This window comes from Alosa pseudoharengus, unplaced genomic scaffold (assembly GCF_046254945.1).
Source record: "Alosa pseudoharengus isolate Yale_2024_CS ecotype anadromous, Long Island Sound unplaced genomic scaffold, YU_APseudo_1.1 YU_APseudo_1.1_scf_13, whole genome shotgun sequence".
Lineage (NCBI taxonomy): Eukaryota > Metazoa > Chordata > Actinopteri > Clupeiformes > Clupeidae > Alosa > Alosa pseudoharengus.
Genome location: NW_027468598.1, coordinates 16,442,258 through 16,466,442, shown reverse-complemented (window position 1 = coordinate 16,466,442; position 24,185 = coordinate 16,442,258). Strand labels below are relative to the sequence as shown.

The 24,185-nt window shown below is 42.3% G+C and overlaps 1 protein-coding gene across 3 annotated transcripts; it reads left to right on the top strand.

Moving 5' to 3' along the window:
* The first annotated feature begins 1,698 nt into the window (after nt 1-1,698).
* On the top strand, nt 1,699-23,723 carry LOC143121732 (high affinity cationic amino acid transporter 1-like). Of its 3 annotated transcripts, none has more exons than XM_076282296.1 (12): nt 1,699-1,885; nt 7,551-8,308; nt 8,611-8,769; nt 11,022-11,178; nt 12,518-12,642; nt 13,064-13,286; nt 13,804-13,943; nt 17,355-17,457; nt 18,107-18,312; nt 18,556-18,710; nt 19,344-19,452; nt 20,005-23,723. In XM_076282296.1, exons 2-12 carry the CDS (start codon nt 7,948-7,950, stop codon nt 20,187-20,189), a joined length of 1,923 nt encoding a protein of 640 aa, XP_076138411.1. In that variant the 5' UTR covers nt 1,699-1,885; nt 7,551-7,947; the 3' UTR covers nt 20,190-23,723. The 3 variants fall into 3 exon arrangements, with proteins under 3 accessions (XP_076138411.1, XP_076138412.1, XP_076138410.1); XM_076282297.1 differs by lacking the exon at nt 1,699-1,885 and adding an exon at nt 2,865-2,983; XM_076282295.1 differs by lacking the exon at nt 1,699-1,885 and adding an exon at nt 6,517-6,826.
* The last annotated feature ends 462 nt before the right edge of the window (nt 23,724-24,185 follow it).

Genomic DNA, 24,185 nt, shown 5'->3' with positions numbered 1-24,185 from the left:
GGTATAATGCATTTCAATATGCCAACTTAGATGAACATGACTTGAGTGACTCAAATGGAAAGTTTCATGTATCTTATATAAGTTCATTATACTTTAAGTCTACATTATACTTTACTCTCCTATTTGTCCATATTATTTATGCTGGTCTCTAGACCTTATTATTGCACCGTTGCACTGTTGGACTAATGTTGGACTACTTTTTGCACCTTCACCATGACACTCACTCTCTTGAGCACCTTACCATGCACACATAACTAAAGGACTACTGTTGGACTACTTTTTGCACCTTCACCATGACACTCACTCTTGAGCACCTTACCATACACACAGAACTACAGGACTACTGTTGGACTACTTTTGCACCTTCACCATGACACTCACTCTCTTGAGCACCTCACCATGCACACAGAACTACAGGCCCTGTCACTACAAGCGTCTCATGCTTGATCACCCTCAAGCACACTGGAATTTTTACATTTAATTTATATAGTATATTTAGTATTTAGTTTTGTTAGTTTTTCTTATCTCCTACTGTCTCTATTGTACAGTGGAGTTTGGTTATATGTTTATACTTATACTTATATTTACCATTTCTGCTGTAAGTCCATGTTGTGTGTGATGTCTGTATGCTACTGAGACCCCCTGAATTTCCCCTTGGGGATCAATAAAGTACCGTATTTTCCGGACTATAACTCACAGTTTTTTTCATAGTTTTGCCGGTCCTGCGACTCAGGTGCAACATATATATATATATATTTATATATATGTTTTTTTCCTCTTCATGAAACATTTTTTGACTGGTGCGACTTATACTCTGGTGCGACTTATAGTCCAGAAAATACGGTATATATCTATCTATCTATCTATTTGCTCAGTGCAAAGGCCAGTTTGTTTGGACTTCTCTTGATGTTTTAAAAGTTTGATTCTAAGCTTTATTCAGTGTACTGGCACACAGGGTCCTTTGTTGATTTTTGCTTCTGCTGTCACACTGAATGCTGGACAATTGTATGACTTCAATGCACAGCTTTAAGTATAATGTAGCCTAGGCCTACCGTTTTCTTCAAAACATGTATGTGCGCTTGCTGATGTGCATGGTTCCATCACTACAGTCATGAGGAAAATATATTTTAGCATATATTGTCTCACTAGCAAAATATTTTATATGCAATAACATTAAACCTTTCTTTATTTGTTAATGGGAAATAGCTAGTTACAACTAAAACCCGATGAGGCTGTCCTGTTTATTTTATTTATTTATTTTGCATTGGTGTTGTGATGGGCGTTGTAGGAATGAAATGAATAGAACAAGAGGCTTTTGCACAATAGGCGAAGAATACAGAATAAAGTTGTGTGCCTTTACTGTAGTGGAGTTGGTGAGACAGAAAACGTTTAAAATGTCCATTTAAAAGGTAGGCTAGGCCTACTCTAATCGAATGCCAATAAAAAATGTTAAATATTCAAACAAGTAATAAAATAAATAAATAAAATAAACAGGACAGCCTCATTAGGTTTTAATTGTAACTAACTGAAATGTTTTGAAGAAAACGGTAGGCCTACGTTATACTTAAAGCTGTGCATTGAAGTGATACAATTGTCTCAGAAGCAGAAACAAAAGTCGATGAAGGACATGGACACATCTCTAAATGGAGGAGCGTAGGCTACTGAATTTATGGGCGGGGTTAACTTCAACACAGACTTGACAAGAGGTAGAGGTTCACCGTGTACACTTAGATTAGTGGCATGATGCATGTTTATACCACAAATAATGGTCTTTTGTTTGTAGGCCTATTAGACTAACTTCACATTACCTAGCAGGCCAATTGAACACACGCTGCTGCACAATGCTCGGCCTACTATCATAAATAAAACCAAGAGATCGCGTAAGGTGAGTAGGCTATATTTAAAGTACGAGACGGGGGTAGACTATAACAGGCTGATAATACATCAACTATTGATGGTTTAAGGTTGTTACAGTCTGTTTCAGTTGTTTTGTTTCGTTAACCTTACGTTCGGTGTAGTATTACTTCCTTCCTCTTCGCGTAGCGCGCACATGGACATTTAGAGCTGATGCAATATTTCCACAAATAAAGGACGACAACTGTGCTTTTATTCACATTTAGTTCCGAGTGTTTAAAGACAACATATATGTTGAACACATGAAATAGTGAAGAAGGAAATTAGATGCTCGACAGACTAGACCTATCTCTATTAGTTGATGATGTGGAAATATTTGATTCCTTTGTGCCAGTGCATCGGCGTGGATTTCCTTTTATAGTCTAAAAAACGTGGTGCTGCTACTAGGTAGGTATGCATGTGTCCGAAGTCATAGTAAATGCTCGGATACATACTTGCCCCATCTTTATATAAAAAAAACAATTACATTGTCGCGAAATTCCTCCACCAATTGCGTGTGGTTTTAATGTAACATTTGGATAATCCAGAAGTACGCGCACATTTGAGGAAGTCGGACCCCACAGAGACCATAAGAAAGAAAGAAAGAAAGAAAGAAAGACAAGTGTGTGCATGTGAAGGGTTGGTCGTTGGGGTTCTATCTACGTTCTGAGTAGTTCTGAGATATTGAGCTTCAAAGTTTTAGAATTCCATAGAGTTATACTGATAAGTGGAACAAACCTCTTCAGATATAATGTCCAAAAATACAACTACAAGAAACACCTCACCTCATCTTCTTATGGTGTCACAGAATAAGAATATGTCAATTACTCAATTTTGACAAAAATGTCAGATAGAACCTTATAATTCTAAGGGGACGCATTGCCATTCCACTCGCAGTACCATAAAAGCTGTGAGACGAGCCACATCCGGTTAAGAATAATTAGCGGTAAACTTCCATTGAAGAATGAATGGATGAATTACTTACTTGGTGTAGAGATAAACGATAGGTTACGCCAATTGACTTTTAAAGTTAAATAATACCATTCGATATGCCATTTAGGCTAGTACTGGACGGGCACAGGTGATATAGGTGAGATTTGCCTATCTTCATCTTCTGTGCGCGTGTTGTTAAATAGTAATAGGGTCTACCTTGCAGTCGAGATAACAAACTTTTAGAACAACTAGGTCTACTATACAATTTCCAATTTGTTTGACCTGTATAAAATGTATAATTTTCTGTTAATTGGCATATCAATAGGCTAATGGTTTGTCATCCTTTGCCCGCCAGTTAGGCTGTATGCATAATAGTGAGTGGAAATAAAAAGGCGATATTGTTATTGCCTATCCTTTGGGACGAGCTGAGGCTTTCGCTCGTTAGTATTTATTGGGTGTATTTTCATGGGTGTGTTTAGCGTAAGACTTGTTTTGAACCTTCAGTAATTTGAAATAACAAATGAATAAACTATTCGAATTTAGCCATGCATGCTGACTGAGTGCACAGTATCTAAAGTGTGCTTTAATCTTCTTACTAGCCTAATGACAAATGTCATTTCAGCTTAAACGTGGTGGCACCATTGGGTGGCACAGTCCGGACGCAGCGTAAAGTGCGTAACTGTAACCTTGGTACAGGATGTAACCTGTCACAGCACCATGTTAGCAATGACGCTTTTTTTTTGTTTTCAAAAACTCTAGTAACCTGTAGTAAATCGCCTGTCTGAACTGTCACAGGAATTTCATGGGCTTGTCTTGACATGATCAATGTTGTGGGTGTGTAAGGTGCGGTCACATACTATTGGTTAGGTGAGAGTTAGGCTACACCTAGGTTACACTCAGTTAAACCTGTTTTAGAGCACGTTCATTTGGAATCTTACTACTAGTGGGCATACCAAATTTTCAATTTTTTTCAATGAACTCACCTGCGAGCCAGTCTGCCAGGGTATCACAATTACAATTTCACACCCACTGGAGTTTAACACTGTTAAACCATGTTTAATGAGTTTGTGGGAGTGGCTACAGTTGTATTATACTGATAACATTACAAGTCTGATCTGTTTTGGGGAAGAAAGCCTTACTCCTATTGTACATAAACAAAATGAAATTGATATTTCCCTCTTGAGGGTAATGCAGAGCTTCAGTTAACACAGAGATGGGTCCCTGTTTGGTTAGAATAGGCCTGTTGTTATGTTCACATGCATGTATTGATAATGGTGGTTCTAAGTTAACTGAAGGTCAAAGAGACCTATTTTGGTTTGAAGCTTGGTCAAAGAAAGCACTCAACCTAGAAGTGCCCCTACACACACACACACACACGCATGACTGTTTTGGAGTGGGCTCCATTGCGTCATAGCAGGTGGTTTTGTTGTGTTGTATACCCTTCACATTCCAAACCAGGGCCAGATCAAGTAATATTAGCATCAGCAGCACACAACATGTCCTGATTCTCTGGTCACCTGGACATCCTTGGGTGCGTGTGTCTGTGTGTGTGTGTGTGTCTGTGTGTGTGCGTGTGTGTGTGTGTGTGATAGCTCTCTGTGACCTATCACACTGTCCTTCTTGATAAAATCCCTGCTTGCAGAACGGGGTCATGGTGCCCCGTGATGGTCCTATGACTCACAGATGTCGAACTCTGAAGCCATAGCTGACATGAGGGACCGTCAACAAACCTCCACCGGCCTTGTTAGCCAGAGATCACCAGAGCTGAAAAGCCCATTTCTCTGTAGGCAAACAGCCAAGGCACAATTATTTTGGAGAATCCCAGAAGTGTTGCCATGGGCTTGGTCACTACATGAGTTGTGGGGAGGCAGAGTAGAATCGCCCCCCCCCCCCCCCCCCCCACACACACACACACAAACCTCTTGACCATCTAGTAAAAAAAAGTCTTAGCTGCCAGCCACGGGCTGGACTACACTGGCTCACCCCATGGATTTTCGACCCTCGTGAGTCGTAAGGAAGATCCATGTGACCGACTGCCGTTCCCAAATTACTCTCGTTGCCCGCTGTGTAGCGCCTTTGATAAGGACACATACCCCCACACCTCCAGCCCTGATTGGTGCAGAATGGGGCAGGGGCCCATTCCTTTCCTTGTCCACCCACCTCCTCTGGAATTAACTCTGGAAGAGTGGCACGAGTTTGCGTGTCTGCGGCCATGGGGTGGCACTGTTCTTGGACTGAGTGTTGACTTCCTGATTTACCGACCTGGCTTATACCTATTTTATGTTTTTGTCCTCCAGGCGTGAGAGAACGTCATGTGTTGCCCTTGCAGCAGCCTGATTTCCAAACAGAACCGCATATTTGCAGCCTGTTACTTTTTCCTCCTCTGCTTCTTTCTTTCTCTCCGGTCATGTGTGGGCTACAGTGTGGAGGTGAGCATAGTCACAGTGGCAGTGTAAGATGTGCCAGGTGACTTCCAGTGCACCTTTCTGTCTACCACTCTGTCTCTCTCTGTTGCCACTGTTCCCAAGCTCTCACAGTGTGTCACAGTGAACTTTGAGAGCCTGTGGCTGAACTGTCAAATGGCTCCTGTCATGAGGCAAAAATGCAGCTGTGGTCTGGATTTGATATTTTTCAAATGTTATGTTATGTAACAGACAGGTGCTAGACATTTCTCCCTGTAAGGACACATGGTGGTAACTGGCAAACTAGCAGCATATCTTTCATTCATGTCTGCTGTGAAGAATTCAGTGAGCTCTGGCTACCACACTGTAGCAAGTCCATGAGGAAAATATTAGTATCTGTTATGACTAGACAGCATTATGTAACTATTTTCTCTTTTGCTATTTTAAAGCAATGATATAACTTGCTTGGCATTTAGAAATTGATTGGGTATCAGTATCTTGTTTATTTTTTGATTGAATGCAAACTCAGTCTGTCTACAGTACCCGTTTAAAGATGTTGAAAAGATGCTGTAAAAATATTCATATGAATAGAGATTATTTCATAGGTCAGAAGAGGACTGCATTCTTTGTTTACATCAGTATCTGGTGGCTATTTGTTGATAAATCGAGGATCTGCAAAATGTTTGTACTGTTTAAGATCAAATACTTCACAATAGAAAATGGCTTTCGTTCAGACTTTAGCCACACTGTGGACTGATTTCATAGTCATTTAATTTGTGAATTTTTGTCAAATTGGGAATTTTTTCAACACTGCTACTCCCTCAAGAATAGGAATTGTAAATGAGATGACACATTATGCGGTATCGTAAGTTGGCAAATCAAATCAGACAGGCTACTTTGTCCGGAACGTAATGGTGAGCGATAGGCACTCTTATCTATCTGTGCACTGATAATGTTATAGATGTCCAAAGTGTTCTGGCTGTTTCTGGTGCTAAATTACAGTTAAAAAGCTAATATTATCACATTTCCAAGAAATGTTTCTGCAAATCTTTCTGCCAAATAAGGGCATCAACAGTACGTAGAATATATCCTCAAATAGGCCTTCTTCATGGCCTTTATTTATTTGTAAAACTCCAGGTAATGCAGTCTTGTGTGACCGGGCCAGTGTGTAGAGTTGTCAGGCGTTATAGGGATTGGAGAAGGCATTGTGTGGGGGTTGGAGTGGGTGTGTGAAGGGGTGTGTGAGAGGTCTGGTCGTTACAGCTGCTGGGAAACGCTTAGCCACGTGACTTGTCACTGTTTCTATTTGTGAGCCAGGGGCTCTGAATGGTTTGTACTTGGGGTCACTGATGTACAGGCATTCAGACGTGTGCTCTTTAGGAGCAACACTTCATATGAAAAAGAAGCCACTCGTCTTGGATATTACTTCAGACCTTTGGGATTGTTGCTTGTCACACATCTAAGAAGTTGTTGTTTGTGTTGTTGACACCTCAGAGGGAAAGACTAGTCTTAGAGATCTCTGAGTGCATTCACTACGAGGATATCCAGGAATCATTCTTTGCCTTGAAAAGAGAGAAGATCGTTTATATATCTTGAAGGTTAGTTCACCTAGTCCTGGTATCACTGGTCTCATCATAGTTTACATTCGAATTGCATTTCTACTAACCATTTTAATCTTCTAAAAAGTTGTTGAGTAAGATTTGGTTTTGATTTGTTTCTAAACTTTGTATATCCTTAGGGTTTTACTTTTCTCCCTTGAGTGATTGAGTATGCTGCTGAGTATACAGTATAGCAGCCATAGCTTGTACTGTAGTATGATGTTATTAGTGGCCATGTTTCATCATACTGGGTATGCGGCGTACTTAAGCCGGGGCTCCCTGCTTTTACCGTGGATGGAGGCTCCAGAAATTGGAGTAGTAGTAGTAGTATCACTCTTGAACCTGAGCCAAATTTCTTAAGTTCACAGGGTACACCCTAGTCCCATCCTGAGCATTATTATTACACCCTAGTCCCATCCTTTTCATTATTTATTCCCCCTGTAAACTGACCCTTCCATCTACACATGTTGAGAGGAACCGTATGTGTTCATTTAGTTCTGTAAATGGCAGATGCTAAAAAGGGGCCTGTCATACTGTACTGTTGGGAGAAGGGACTGATACTCTAAATGCAGCCTCCCTGTGAGTGTGTGTGTGTGTGTGCGCGTGCGCGTGAGTTGTGTGGCTGGGTGGGTGTGTGACGGTGTGACACCTACTGTATCATGTGTAGGCTGCCTTCTCTAGTTGCAGTTAATCATGTCCCCCTTGTCCCCTCTCCCCATGCCAGGTTCGGTGCGCAGCTGAGACGCAACTAGTCAACTCGAGCTGTATGTGGTCTGCTGCGGCTGTTGCTGCTCTGGTGACCAAGACTTAGAAGAATCCGAGAAGCTTCAGACAGCTCTTTCCAGGTTTGGCTACCATCTGACTTCCAACGACTGCCATATCTACAGTTGCAGCCTTGCCCTTGCCATTGCCAAGTTTGGGGATAGGAGTGATACTTTAAATCAGCACACCCACTGCACACACGCACTCAAACACACAACAGTATATACAGTTGAAGGTGTTCCCACTTTGGTCGCTGAACCTAGTTCCAGAAGCTTCCAGAGTTTTACCCAAGATCTCCCAGCTGATTGCAGAGGCCCCGACTCCCGGATCTGGACTATTTTGTTATTGGGGCAGCAGTCATGTTTCTGAAGGACATTGGGCGGCAGCTGCTGCGGGTAAAGGTGGTGGACTGCAGCGCCACCGAGTCGCGGCTGGCGCGATGCCTCAACACCTTCGACCTGGTGGCACTCGGTGTGGGCAGCACGCTGGGCGCCGGCGTCTACGTGCTCGCTGGGGCGGTGGCGCGCGAGGACGCTGGTCCAGCCATCATACTCTCCTTCCTGATTGCCGCGCTGGCGTCAGTCATGGCCGGCCTGTGCTACGCCGAGTTTGGCGCGCGCGTGCCCAAGACGGGCTCGGCATACCTGTATAGCTATGTGACGGTGGGTGAGCTCTGGGCCTTCATCACCGGCTGGAACCTCATCCTCTCCTACATTATTGGTAAGAGACTGCGAGTGTGTTTATTAGCTGTCAGGATGCACATGTTCATACGGCTGCATTTCTGCATTCCTATAAATATTGGAATACCTGAAAGATGATCTGCTACTCTGTTATAGATCCCAAGTTCTGTGAAGTATGTTATTGCGCTGATGAATGACTTTTTCATTTTCATCAATTAAAACGTTTCTTTGGTAGTTATAAATGTCAGTCTTTTTGTGACATGTTCCAAATACACAACTACACTTTTGTGTGCTCAGCTTAACATGTTTAGATAATACGACTCACAGTGTGTTCTTGTGCAGGGACATCTAGTGTTGCCCGAGCCTGGAGTGCTACGTTTGATAGCCTGATCGGGAAGCACATTGAGAGCTTCTGCATACAGTACATGACTATGAATGTTCCAGGAGTACTTGCTAAGTATCCAGACATGTTCGCTGTCCTAATCATCCTCACTTTAACTGGTAAGGCTCCTTTCTTTATTCCATCCACTGTATACTATACTGAAATGATTTCATCGTATTACTATTTTAAATGTCTGTGTAGTCCATTTTAGACCATTAGCTTAAGTGTCATCAATGTATAAAGCCCTTCAGACCGGTTTGTGTTCCTTGGATAGCGTGAATATTACACTGTACACAAGATATAACATGGGAGGACCTAGAAGTATGTTGGCTGCACTTTTCCCCCCACCAACTTGTGCAATTCAAATACAGATGTACATTTGGATGTCATCAAAGAATATTTTGTTTAATGTTATAGACTTGTCTTAAGGAGCACACAAGTTCTCAAGTGACCTTATTTTAGACATACCAGAGCTCGTCTATGGAGAGCCTGTTCACTTAATATTAAGCCCCATTGTACCACTGAGTTCCACTGGGGGCGATTGCGGGCAACTGCAAAGTGAATGGGAGTCTTTGAAGCTCGAAGGGCTAAATGTGTCTCTTTCACCTGACCTGATTGTCGTTGAAAAATCAAAGATTTTATTGTAGTTTTTGCACGTTCAATATGGATTATAGAATCGAAAGTTGAATGAACGAGTACTTATGTCCTTTTGATTTCTTACAGGTTGGGTCGTTGTTGCCCATAACATGCTAGCGTTCTGTTAATAATTGATGTCATTAACACGTTTGAAAGGCTTTTTAGAACAAATAAGTGACTTTAAAATATATAATACTCAGTAGTGTGTATTTTCTTTGCCTCCCCTTTCGAATGCAACATTCATTTCTAGACAAAAAATTATATCCTGATATATTATAACACCTTCTTTCAACAGTGTTTCATTAAATTAGGCCCACAACACCTCTAGAAGACTCAACAGTAGTATCTGGCATCCCAGACCCAAACCCATTCACACTTATGATGGTTCTCTACCAACAAATTCTTAAAGCTGCCTTGCTACTCTAGCTGTTGGCTGCAGCAACTTGAGTTAGGTAGCTCCGATTTGTTTTGTTTTAGCCAGCAGCCAGACCAACTGATACCTTGTCTCAGCTGAATTACTGAAGCTAAGCAGTTGTGGGCCTGGTTAGTACTTGGATGGGAGACCTCCTTGGAAAACAAGGTTGCTGCTGGAAGTGGTGTTGGTGGGTGGTCAGTAGGTGGCACTCTTCCCTCTGGCCAAAAAGATTGATCCCAATGCCCCAGTGCAGTGACGGGAACACTGTACTGAAGGAGATGCCGTCCTTCGGATGAGGCGTTAAACTGAGGCCCTGACTCACTGTGGTCATTAAAGATCCCATGGCACTTATCGCAAAGAGTAGGGGATTCCCCAGTGTCCTGGCTAAATTTCCAACCTGGCTCATTCAATCTGGCTCCCTAATCATCCCCCCACTGTAATTGGCCTATTCATTCCCTCAAGCGTCCAGCATACTCGCCACTCCCGACCGGTAGCGCGACAATGTGACGTCACAGAAGCGCCGTAACCATTTATACTCGCGCTGGTGGTCACGACACTAGTTATAATTGTAACGTATTGTTGTTGTTGTTGTTGTTGTTGTTTTATTTAGAACTGGCAGTTCTCTGTGACCTCGACAAACAGAGATTGCAGGAATTGACCTTTAAGGCATTCCTCTTCGTTAATGTGGCCGTTTATGATCCGATCGACACAACTAAACAAAACGCAAGCCCTTGATGTGGGCACCAACAAATACCAGCACATTTTTATGTCATTTCTGTTCATTGCTCTGGCAGTTCATGATCCTATCAGCAATATAACTAAACAAACCAAAATGCAGCCGTGGTGATATCCTTTACCAACACCACTCCCACTCGTATTATATTGCTTAATTAAGTAATAACTAACCAAAATGGATGTCTGTAGTTATGCTATATTGTTTGAAGGGAAGCAAATGTATTCTGAGCAAAAAACAATACCTCATTAAAAATAAATATTTTTGATCAAAAACACGCAACAATTATTGGTACAGTTGTGTTAAATGCATTGTAACGCCTCCCTTGCCAATAAAACAACTATTACTTTTTGTGCAACTATTTGTGCATTCTCCTCTTTAGCTCTCTGCACTGGTTTTCTATGGAGTTCAGATCAGTGGACTGAGATAGCCATGGCAGAAGCTTTATTTTGTGTACAGTATAAAGAGAGAAAGGTGAAGAAAGGTTAATTTTTGACACAGTGAATCTGAGAAATTGTACAGTTTTGTTATGACTATGTGTTGTGTATAAACAGCATTGAATTTAGAGCTTCCTGTCTGTTCCTCAGGCTTGCTTGCTTTTGGGGTCAAGGAGTCAGCCATGGTCAACAAGGTGTTTACCTGCATCAACGTGCTGGTGCTGCTCTTTGTGGTCGTGTCGGGCCTGGTTAAAGGAACATTGAAGAACTGGTCCCTTGATCCTGATGTGGTGCTCAATCAGACAAAGTGAGCATGACTGTTTTTGTGTTTGTTTTTTCACTCTGATTTGATCTGATGTGACCTGGGGTGTGCTCACTCTACTATTAAATAGAATTAGTGGAGTGCCCGCTCAAACATGCGTAGCCAAATTACATGCCTGCAGGTAGGCCTGCTTTTTTCGTGATGGGGGGGGGGGGGAACATCATTCCAGGTCAGCATTCAATAATGAATACTGAATATTATAATATGTAAGGGATAATGGACGACACACCGTTCGACTATACAAAGTTAATACACGTTCTAGATAGTTAAATGGCCCGGCGTGAAGCGGAGGGTTCCATCTAGAAAAGTGTATGATGATTCATCATTCCACAAAGTGGTTTGTCTATACTACTATACTATACATATATATATATATATATATATATATATATATATAGTAACGGCAGTTTGTTCTGTATAGTCGAACGGCGTGAAGTCCATTATCCCGCCTATTCCACTGTTGCCACTTGCGTTGTGTTCATTTCCTGTTATAATGTAAACATTTTAATCTCTAAAACTGTCTTGTTTGTAGAACTACTTTCCGCCTAACTTGCAGGACAAACTGCCTTTACTATATATATGTATAGTATAGACAAACCACTTTGTGGAATGATGCATCATCATTTTGCAACAATTGTCGTTTGTTTATTCAAAGTCTAAAGACGGTCCAATGTAGCCTGGGCTATTCAAAGTGTCTGTTTATTGCACATCATTTTTATGTTGTTTTGAATAGCCACTGCATACCCGCCATGTGGGTTGGTGTGTTGTTGCAAACTCTGCGGAATCATTTTATACAAGCAAACCACATACAGAGGTATCCTTTATTGTTGAGGTCAGACATGATAATCATCCAAACATTGATTCAATGCTGCTAAAGCTCCATTTATACGTACAGCTCTCTGGTTCTGCACTGTGCTGTGTGAGAGGGGGAGTGGCCAGTGGCTAGAACGGCAAAAGCCAATGTGTGCTTCTTTTACTGATATATTTAACGATTTCTATTGCATTACTTATCCAAATAACATCAAACTTAGCACTGCACTCACTCGTGCCCATAGCAAGACACCTTTTAGCAAGACAGTTTTTTTCTTTATTTTTCCACTGGTTTGTAAGGAGCAGGGGGTGTGACAAGGGCCTTTGCCCTGTAAAACACAGGCCACTTCAGCTTGAACATTCAAAGGATGTACAGTAATCCCTTGCTGTACCACCACTTTTTTCACCACAAAGTAGATGTGCACTGTCACCCACCATTTTCATACATAGACTGTACTAAACATACATTTACTGTCTGTGTGTGTCCGTGTGATCACCTCTTCCTATTGTCCAGTGTGACAGTGACGCGAAGTGAGGTGGGTGCTGGAGGCTTCATGCCCTTTGGGATTAGTGGAGTTCTCTCTGGCGCTGCCACCTGCTTCTACGCGTTTGTGGGCTTCGACTGCATCGCCACCACAGGTGAGCTCACGACTCCTTCACACATGGGTCAGGTCCACCTGGCTCAGGCGTTGAGTGAAATGACCACATTGAGACATACAGTGGATAACAACTGTTACTTACCTTACCAGTTGTGGTGCTAGAACAGGGAGATTTAATTTTATGTTATTTCTATGATTGGCCGTGCGTCAGACTTTTTCACCCTTGTGGTCCAGTGGTCCAGTGACCTAGTTCTTGCAGGTTTCCGTAAACACCCCACCCCCATGGTGACACCGCTGCAAGGTGACATTGGCATGAAACAATATGTTGGCTGAAAAGTGGAGTGTGAGTGTCAGTGTGAGTGTCAGTGTGTGTGTGTAAGTGAAAGGGGTTTAATATGTACGTCTGTATGAATGTCTGTGATTCTTTGTGTGTGTGTGTGTGTGTGTGCGTGTGTTTTCAGGAGAGGAGGTAAAAAACCCACAGCGTGCCATCCCTATCGGTATCGTGGCCTCCCTGCTTATCTGCTTCTTTGCCTACTTCGGCGTGTCCGCCGCCCTCACTATGATGATGCCCTACTACCTGCTGGACACGAACAGCCCTCTGCCCGCGGCCTTTACGCATGTCGAGTGGGGTGGTGCCACCTACGCAGTAGCCGTAGGTTCCCTGTGCGCCCTCTCCACCAGGTAAGGAACTTTCCGAGGCCAGGAGCTACCAGTAGTTCTGGTATTTGGTCACTCTTCCTCTTACTTTAAAGGTTTTATAGGTTTTGAACTGTGCTGGTGGCTTTAGTTAATGGCGTCTGCATGTGTTAGTATGATTAAGCACATGCTCTGTAGAATTGAAAATGTATTTTCCACCTTTTGCATATTGCTAAATGAAAATGAAAATGCTAATGAGCTGTTAGATACAAATGAGTTATTAATTAGTTAATTTATGTTTATTTAATTTAGACTATTTATGATTTGAATGTGTGCCTTGTGTTTGAGTTCTACTGCATGAAGCCCTGAGACTTACTGCAAGTAACAATGCTCTCTAACACTATAGGAAATGTAACCCAACTTGCCCTTCTCTCTCTTTCTTTCTTTCTTTCTTTCTCTCTCTCTCTCTCTCTCTCTCTCTCTCTCTCTCTCTCTCTCTCTCTCTCTCTCTCTCTCTTTCTCTCTGTCTCTGACTCACCTCCTCTCCCTCTCTCCCCACCAGTCTTCTAGGCTCCATGTTCCCAATGCCCCGTGTGATCTGGGCCATGGCAGAGGATGGGTTGCTCTTTAAGTTTTTGGCTAAAATCAACCCCAAATCCCAAACCCCTGTAGTCGCTACGCTAACATCTGGAGTCGTGGCAGGTGACAAGGCCGCTTTCTCTCTTTAACATTTTAACCTCCTTTAAATCCCACAGGTATCCCCCCCCCCCTCCCCCAGTGTGCTTTATGTTCAAATCCAGAGCAGAATGAGTGGCTGTCGTCCAAATAACCACGTGCCCCCCCCACTGATATGCCCTGTATGAGCAGTTGTCCCCCAGAGAGCATGCCGTGTGTTCAGAGAGCTGCAGGCTTTAAGCATAGTGGCTCAGCAAGAACAAGAATGTGCACGGTCATATGCATTCTTGCCCAAGTCCCCTTTTTGAGGCCTATGCTCAATGCTTGCAGCTTTTGTATGTCCATAACAGACGTGGCAGCAGGTCATGACACCGGATGCTAAGTCTTCCTCATCCTCCTCTTCCTCCACCCTTTCCCTTGTGCCTAGTCTCCTGGGCTCCATGTTCCCATTGCCGCGCATTATCTGGGCGATGGCAAGTGATGGCCTGCTCTTCTCGTTTCTGGCGAGTGTCAGCGAGAGAAAGTCGCCCATCGCCGCCACCGTGGCGGCAGGGGTCATGTCCGGTAAGCATGGAAGGAGAGGAGAGAGAGAGAGGAGAGGAGCTAATGAAGTGGAGGAGATCAGACAGAGTCAGATGTTAGTGGAGAGATAATTTCATTAAGAGAAAGAATGAGAGTGAGAGAGTAAGGGAAGTTGTTGCACCATCACAAATACGTCTGTGTCACTGTCAGGTCAATTATTGTCAGCCCAGACCACAGATGAGAGAATATGGGAGAGATAGGTGCTGACCTTGGACCAGGCCGGCTTCCAAGGCCAGGTCCCTGTCTGACTCCACAGATAGATCTGATCCTGAGTCAGTGGCCATCCAGACGCCGCCACCATCAGACTAGACAGGCCTGCTCACCAGGGTCCTCGAGGCGATCTGAAGGAAGAATGTGAGAAAGAGGGGATGAAGAGAGAGACAGTGGCTGTTCTATGTAAGAGATCAGAGTCAGTTAAACTTGAAGACTATCAGACCTCTTAAACTGCCTTAGAAACTGGTCCAAGATGATAACCTGACAGGCAGCATTTTAGGCGTTCTGTGGTGTTATTGTGGTTTATCAATTATGCATACCTAGCATACCATATAGGAAGGTTCCTTTTGTATAAAACCTGTCTGTAATCTGGCCTTGTGAGTTTTATCTGTTCGTACCTGCAAACTAGTCACCTTTCGGCGAAAATCGCCGTTTTTGAATCAAAATATGTCATTCACGTAAATCGTGTATACGAAGACTTTATTTTTTCGGGGGGGGGGGGTCCTTCCCATAGTCTGGAGTGAGACTATCGTCGATTTCATGCCAGAGCCCGTCTATTAGACATTCTCTGTTCATGCGAGATTGATAGGCAAGTGATTGGCCTCTCTGCTATTTTTGAAGACCTACCTATCAGTTGTTTCTGAGGGCGGGCTCTCTCACTTTCTGTTACGCATAGCCTGCCTGCTATGGCCTGCAGCAGCGATATGACCAAGGAAAAAAAGAAAATATTAGCAAACACGGGCCACATGCTACACTCTCTCTGACTATAAACTCAAGGTAAAACATATTGTTAGGCTACTTTTCTCTTGCCCTTGGTGGGTTAAATGAAAGACTTGCTGAGGTGAGGTTAAGTGTTTAGGCCTACTCGCAAATTCACGTTCCCGCAGCTGGCCGTTTTGAATTGCTTTGTGAAACAAAACTCTGCACTGAGTGCGATTGTGAATTTAGCTTGGATTAATAGTTTAATATTGTCTTGGAAAGTTATTGCTTGTTCACGAGTTATTTCATTTAGCATTATATTTTCCATGTGTCGATGATGGTTAGACATGACGTTCTCAGGGAGCGCAGACCTTTCCAAGGCCAAATGTAGTTATTTGCAACAAATCTGAAAGTGGACCTAGCAAAATATTTTGACTTGCTCAGTGATAGGTGTTTAATTTGTTTGTTTTCTGTGTATAATTCTTGATAATTAGCGCGCAAACAAGCGAGACCTAGGCGTCTAGAGTAGACTGACATAATGCACCTATTGCTGAGACCCGCCTCTTTAGTTGGAATGTGATCATTGCAGCCTCAGTGGACACGAGAGGAACATAACATGAGGGATAGATGTATTTCTATACAAAAAAATATCAAATAATAATGGATTAAAAAGAGTTAGTAATAAACCAGACATGCTAGAATAGAGACCAGAAAATGGATATCCACAGTCCCTTTCTATCAACACCAGTAATTTTTATAGATAAGGATTAGGCTTTAAAACAGATTGTCAACATTTATGTTGTTTGGTCTGTTTTTGCCTGCATACATGAAGGCCAAGGTGGGACAATGTGTTTTCCCTGGTTTGAGGTAATACTGACATTTCTTCAAGGGTGGCAGGTCTGAAAATATCTTCTCCATCATTAAGTTATTCAATTAGGCTAAACATGGCCTTAACTCAAAACAGCTGGTAGGCCTACTGTTAGGACTATGTCATTTTAATATGTAAAAGTGTCAAATGCTGCCATGTTTAAATTCTGCTTACTGCACATTTATTATAATATATAATATGATAATATTCAATATTAATTATTGCAGGTCTACCTATGTGCATGTAATGGAAATGTCGGTTATTCCCGATATCCTCATTTACGTGTTAAAATGTAAAATCTTTTCTGCGGGGGGTCTTTCGGAAATATGTCACCTTTTTCAGCCCTTCTGAGTTTGCAGGTATGTAAGGGATAATGTGTTGACCCTCGGTCCTTATCGGAAAATAAGTCCCGACTGGGCAAACAGGACCCCGACGGTGATCGGTGGAGAATGCATTATTCCTTACATGACAGTCATATACTTTGCAGCGGTCATTATATAGTTTTAACAGACCGCCGAATGTTGGAAAGGCCCATACATGGACATGAATACATGAATGGAACTTAATAAAAGACTTCATTTCAGCGTTCACTAGTAGGGTTATCTGATAGAATAGTAGAAAAGACTGACCAGCATTTACAGCGAATGAGAGTGACAACAAAGCACAAACTGCAATTTCATACGGAATCTGTGATATGCAATCACTTTTTGTGTGCCGACATCTCATGCCCTGCTAAGATATGGAAGTTTGGCCTTCCATTTGCAAACAGTTTTCTTGGAAGAATTCCTGTTTACTTTGTGTATTGTATTATGATGTAAGAGAACAACCAACAGAAAGATAAATACAACATTTGAACATGTACAATGTGTACTTTGTAAAATTTGTCAGTTGTTCATTAATTTACATTTCAGAGCTGTACATATGGGTTTACTCAAGCTTACTGAAAGTTTTTAACTTTTACTGAAGTTAAAATTATTGTTTGTAATTATTTTTGTGCCTTAAGTGCAGCAGCCTTATGTGTTAAAGCATACTTGTTACATGCTTATTTTGAAGGCTGTCTCTCTCTCTGACTGCAGCGGTCATGGCTTTCCTGTTTGAACTGAAGGACCTGGTGGACCTCATGTCCATTGGCACTCTGTTGGCATACACACTGGTGGCAGCCTGTGTCCTGGTGCTTAGGTACGTTAGCCAAAACTAATAGTCAAAAACGAAAAAAAAAAAAAAAAAGTCTCCAGACCTAGGTTTTTCTTCAATTAAAATGTCTTCATTGAATGTCCTGAATGAATAGATAAAAAATGCCCACGCTTAATGCTTAACTTCCTAGCCACCTCTCTTTTTTCTTTCTTTCTTTCTTTCTTTCTTTCTTTCTTTCTTTCTTATTTACTTACACTCTCTCGTAGCAGATTGCCACACACGTGTACTGTTATGTAAAAACACGTGTGGTAAGTAAGCAAAATTTTTGAAAGGAGCCATCCATGCAGCGTCAGCCCAAATGTTCACTATTTGTTTAGTGTCACTGCTGCATTTAATAAACAACAACAAATGTTCTCTCAAGGCATTCAAACCATTTTCCCCATCGTTGATCCTGCCTGCAAGTCCTAGTAGGAAAGTTTGTTGGATCAAGATGTGTGAATTGCATTATATTACATTATTTCTCAGGGCTGATTGCTTTGCCCAGCCACATAATGGTGGAAACTCTTGGAATTGAATACCACTTGGGTGGCTGGTCCCTAATCCACTTGGATGGCCTGGTCCCTAATCACTAGACCCCCCCCCCCAATCTGGCCATGTGACTGACCGGATCTCTCCTCTCTGTGTCCCCCTGCAGGTATCAGCCGGAGCAGCCCAGTGCGGTCTTGCCCTACCAGGCCGCCTCCCAGGAGGAGGCAGAGGCCGAAGCCGAGGAGAACAACTCCGGGTTCCTGCCCCTACAGCCACAGGAGAACTTTTCGGTGCAGAACATTCTCTTCCCGAAGAACACGGAACCGTCTCGCCTCTCCGGCTCTGTGGTTAACATCTGCACCAGTGTACTAGGTGAGAAACTGTTTATGAACACATTCTCTCTCTCTCTCTAACACACACAACCTCTCTCCCTCACTCACTCACACACACACACACACATACACACACAAAAGACACTCTCACACACACACAAAAGACACTCTCACTGTCTCCTACTTGCACACACACACACACACACACACACACACACACCTTCCACCTCTGCACAGACCATCAGGCCCTCCTCCCCTGACCGCTGCCCTCTCCCCTGTGTAGGGCTGCTGGTGTGTGTGTTCTGTTTGATTGCGGCCCAGAAAACGCTGCTGGCTCCCTGGTCCCTGCTGCTCCTCGCCATCCTATTAGTGGCCTGTCTGCTTATCACCGTGGTGGTCGGAAGGCAGCCGCAGAGCAAAACCAAGCTCTCCTTTAAGGTTTGTATGTGTTTGATTAAAAACTATATCCCAAAACCCCACCAGACACATATTGATCAAATTAAAAATATATATTTATACCATATATGTAATTTAAAAATTGTTAAAGACCAACTTTAATTGTCATATCAGTCATTAAAGTGAATATCATCGCATTTTATAATGCACTGTACGATCACCGTGCTGTATTTTGACAGTGAGGTCGAATTTCAGCCACCACAGTAAGAGTGTCAGTGCTTCCAATAGACACTACACCACAGAGGGAGATGTTTATTTGTCCTGAAGTCCTAGCGTGGACGTAATACATGGGTGGCAGCGCATTAGATAGCCACCTTAGACTGAAACCACAGCACAAAACAGTCAAACAAACTGTCTCAGAGCTGATAGAGAGCACCTGCTGGTTGGGACTAAACACCACATAACTCTTGGGTCAGGTCAAGTGAACGCATTTGCTCAGCCACAGCCTGTGTTAGCTAGCAAGGCTAAAGGCGTTATCAGGAGGAGCCCGGATTTGATAAGAGGGATCTTGTTTGACCCTCGCTGCTTTGGGTAGACTCCCTCACACATTCTAGATAGCACTAAAGGCTGACTGTGTGTGTGTGTGTGTGTGTGTGTCATTATCTCCTTGAGCAGGTGCCTCTGCTGCCTGTTCTGCCTGTGGTCAGCATGTTCATCAACGTTTACCTCATGATGCAGCTAGACCGGGGCACCTGGGTGAGGTTCCTCATCTGGATGGTTCTAGGTGAGTTGTGGGATTTGGGGCAAGTGAGCTGAAATGGAAACTGAAAGAAAACTGCATGGTTTACAAATAAATACATGTGGCTTGGACACACCAATACGGAGCCCCTAAGGGGACATGAGCAAAAAAAAAATCTAAAGTTTAGTTTCATGTGCTCACGTGAAACTTTCATGTGCTCACCTGAAACTTTCATGTGCTCACGTGAAACTTTCATGTGCGCACGTGAAACTTTCATGTGCGCACATGAAAGTTTCACGTGAGCACATGAAAGTTTCGTGAGCGCACGCAAAACCTTTTCACATGAAACTTTCATGTGCACACATGAAAGTTTCACGTGAGCACATGAAACTAAACTTTAGATTTTGTTTTGCTCATGTCCCCTTAGGGGCTCCGTACACCAACCTGTCTTAGGTCGTCTGTTTTATTGTCTTGCATTTTTAGTATCAGTTTACGTTTTTAACTTAAATTGTAATACTTTTGTTATTTTTTTGCTCTTTGTAATCATGTCAGCAGTCATTCTATCATTCTAAAACCTCTCTCCCTCTCCTCCCCCAGGATTCTGTATTTACTTTGGCTATGGCATTTGGAACAGCACAGAGGCTGCTCTGGCAAAGTCCAACATGACCAACGACATCACAAGCTTTAAGGACCTGATGAACGGGCATGCCATGACTCCCGAGAAGGAGGCCTTTCTCTGTAATGGGACTGACACTCCAGGGGATGAAGATAGTGATCCTTAAATGTTTCAGGTTGCAGAGTTGTATCATCCCGTCGGACTGGTATGTTATGTTAGGTAAACCTGATTCAAGTACAGGATCCACAGATGAACCGCCAGGTTAATCCACACCATCATACCAAGCCAACCTTGTTAGCTTTTGCTTTCCAATCTCTGGTAAACACACTCAATGTCGGAATTCAAACTAACCAGATCAATTACGGAAACTCAAAAGGGACATTTGCCAAGTAACCCTTCATCACAATCTCTGCTGCTGGGAATGGACATTCTTATTGTCATCGAAGCTGAAAAGATCCCAGGTTTCAGAGCCTAGGGCTCTCCAGCACAGTACAGATTCACACGCTGGGACTTAGCAGACCATCTAAGTATAACTTGCGACAACACAGGTTTGTAGAACCAACAGGTGCACAGTTGAAATGCACCCATTTCAGGGACAACTGCTGCTCTAGAATAGGTATAATGATTAGCATAGTTAAAGCATAGTCCTGTAGATTGAAATTGAAATACATGCCATTTTAACTGTAACATTTGTATTACATATAATTTATACAGATATTGTCACAATTAAAGATGCCCCTTCCTTCCCCGATGCATACACCTTCTCCACCCTTTGAGGTTAGTCAGAATGTTAGGCTTTTGTGCTAAGCCAACGTGACTAGGTACAGATCATTCAAACACAATGTTGCCCCCTAATGGTCCTAATTATGTATAAAACAGAAAAGTGAACATTTGGAGCATCCAGTGTATTTTATAGCGTTTCAGAATTGTTGCCTGCAATGGACCTGGTGCCTTACTGTCCTGTCCACTTTTAGTCAACACAGACCATCACGGAGCAAATTAGTTTTTCACTGTGGTTGTAAAAATGGCTGTTGTTACTTCACTGTGATGAAATTGTTACGAATTTTACTTTCAAGTATGTATTGAGTATTTCAACAACCGGGTGAGAAAATGTATACAAAACATTTTAAACTGGTTGGTTCAGGCCAAGGATGTTTTATCCAAGATACATACTTGATTTCTACTTGCAGGAAAAAAATTATTTGTATGATGTTATACTGTACACTTGTTGGTACAAACTGAAGTTGGAGTACTATTTGACAACTGTTACTTTGTTCTTGGAAGTATACATGTTGAAAAATAGCCATGATCATTGGTTTGGAATGATTTTACCTAGAACCATGGTCCCATTTTGAAATGCACAAATTAATCTTTTTGTCACATGTTGTAGCAGTATTTCCATGTGTGTCCATCCCTTTAGAACAACTGTATCATACCTAGGGTTGCAAAATTCCGGGAATTTTCAAAGTTGGAAACTTTCCATGGGAATTAACGGGAATATATGGGAATTAACAGGAATAAACGGCAATTAATAGGAATAAACTGGACATTTTTAATATGGCTAGTTAGTCTATAACAGGGAACTTCAATGTAGTGGACAAAACCCCATCTTGCAGTCTAATATTAGTTAAAACAACCTGATTTAATGCAATTTCAGTCAGATTTCTACCCTGCACATATGTCAATCACATGCATACAGCAATCGGCATAGGCTGCTAGACATAAAGGAAACCTATGGTGCGTTCATATGCATGGGGAAAAATGTTCCAACCAATCGGATTTTGTTGTTGAGTGGTGTGGTGAATCTTGGGCAGTTCAGTGTTGCTAGTTTAGCACGCTAGTTGAGGCAGCCGTGGCCTACTGGTTAGCGCTTCGGACTTGTAACCGGAGGGTTGCCGGTTCGAACCCCTACCAGTAGGTGCGGCTGAAGTGCCCTTGAGCAAGGCACCTAACTCCTCACTGCTCCCCAAGCGCTGCTGTTGTTGCAGGCAGCTCACTGCCGGTATTAGTGTGTGCTTCTCCTCACTGTGTGTTCACTGTGTGCTGAGTGTGTTTCACTAATTCACGGATTGGGATAAATGCAGAGACCAAATTTCCCTCACGGGATCAAAAGAGTACTTATACTTATACTTAGTAAACCATAGGCAGAGAATGGGATTCCCGCTAGCATGCTAGCTAGCTTTGTATGCTAAGCTAAGCGAAAAAACGAACATATCATATTGCTTATTACAAAACAAAATGTTAATGTTTGTATATGAAACAGTTTGTATGAATTACCCAAAATTCCCAGTTAATTCCCGTAAATTTCCATTAATTCCCATCATTTCCTTTAATTCCATGAAACTTTCCCATTTGGAATATTTCCAAAATTCCCCAGCTTAACTTCCCATGGTAAGTTTCCGGAAATTTACCGGAAATGTTCCGCCCCTTTGCAACCCTAATCATAGCCAGGTGTAGCAGATATGTTTTTGCTATGATTGTGAGATTGTACTAAGAGATTGTACTCTGTATTTTTTTTTTTCTGAACTGTGCCTCCACAAATCTTCCCAACTATTCGATTCCATGAATTGAAGAATTCTAGTGCAAAAGCCATATCCTGCATACATTACAAGAATGTACTATATTAAAGGGATGTCTTATTGTCATTAATGCACAATGGAGAACTGAAATGAATGGATAAATGTGTATAAAGATATGCCCGTGTATATCACCTAAATTATTTTTGATCTATTTCGAAGTTTGTATATGTTCAGCTGGGTTGAAAGCCAGCCAGCCATTCATTCAGTCTGAGAGCCTGGACTTGAACAATATTGTCTGGTACCATACAGAAAGACCTTGACAGCCCATACAGAGATACTACTGTGATTCAGCTGCTAGTCTTCACAGAGTTGTCATCAAAGGCAAGCTCTTTTTGTGTCAAGGTCAGTGGCATTTTGTGATACCCCTCCAACACATGTTTAAACTCTCTCTTGGTAGTGATGAGAATGTACATATAGTTTTTTTTATGTGTCTGTGCTGTATAGTGCCTCCGCTTGACCTTTGCACTAATGGTGAACCTGGAGATTTGGCCAATCAATCTGGACACAAGTTTTCTGCTGTTTGATCGGCTGTTGCCTAACTGTGCCTTCATTTTATTTTAGCTTGTGGTGATTTTTTTCCCCCTTTCTTACACTTTGCTCTACAAGAGTTGAATCTTTGCCTGGCAAAGGGTTGTATTTCTCAGTCAGTTTCTTACTAGCATATGAAAGTTTTTTTCTCTTCTGAAACTATGTTACACTGGGACTGTAGGGTCAACAAGAGAGTGCAGTGTGTGTGCATGTGTGTGTGCGAGCGTGAGTATGCGCATGCATGTGTGCATGCATGTGTGTATGTATGTGTGTGTGTATGTGTAACTTGTAAATCTCTGTATATAGTGCAAAGGGCTGTTAATTATGTGACACTGTTTAAAGAAATTCTAAATTTATTAAGACAATCTTTGTCAACATCAGTTAGCACAGTTGTGTTTCTTTTGCGCTATATCATTCTGTGATCAACACATGCCAAAGATTATTAGATGCCCCCTTGAATATTTGTTATGAAGTGTACCCCATGTATTGTTTTTCAAATTTGGACCATTTAAATTGTCATGTTGTGTCATTCATTTGCAATAACTGTTTATGTTGCTATTTACTGCTGTAAATAAATAAATATCTTATGAAGATTTTTGTTTGTTTGGCTTTTTTTTTTTTACGCTTGAAGAGGAAACAAGGGTAATGGCACACCAAACCAAACCTAATGGAGGTGTGGTAGCTTGCTTTAGGGGCAGCTGTGGCCTGCTGGTTAGTGCTTCGGAACTGTAACCCCGACCAGTAGGCACGGCTGAAGTGCCCTTGAGCAAGACACCTAACCCCTCACTGCTCCCCAAGCACCGCTGTTGTTGCAGGCAGCTCACTGCTCCGGGATTAGTGTGTGCTTTACCTCACTGTGCTGAGTGTGTTTCACTAATTCATGGATTGGGACCAAATTTCCCTCACAGGATCAAAAGAGTATACACTTATACTTACTTCACACTAGATGGCGATGTTTCTCAGTAGTGACATTCTTACTGTAAGTATATTGGGGTTGGTTGAGTTTGCTGGTGCATGCAGCTACCTATTGTCATTCATAGTTTATTGTATTAGTT

Coding starts and splice junctions, on each gene's coding strand:
- LOC143121732 (XM_076282296.1), top strand. CDS start 7,948: ATGTTTCTGAAGGACATTGGGCGGCAGCTGCTGCGGGTAAAGGTGGTG. Junction 17,458..18,106: donor GCCTGTGTCCTGGTGCTTAG/GTACGTTAGCCA, acceptor GTCCCCCTGCAG/GTATCAGCCGGAGCAGCCCA. Junction 19,453..20,004: donor CCTCATCTGGATGGTTCTAG/GTGAGTTGTGGG, acceptor CTCCTCCCCCAG/GATTCTGTATTTACTTTGGC.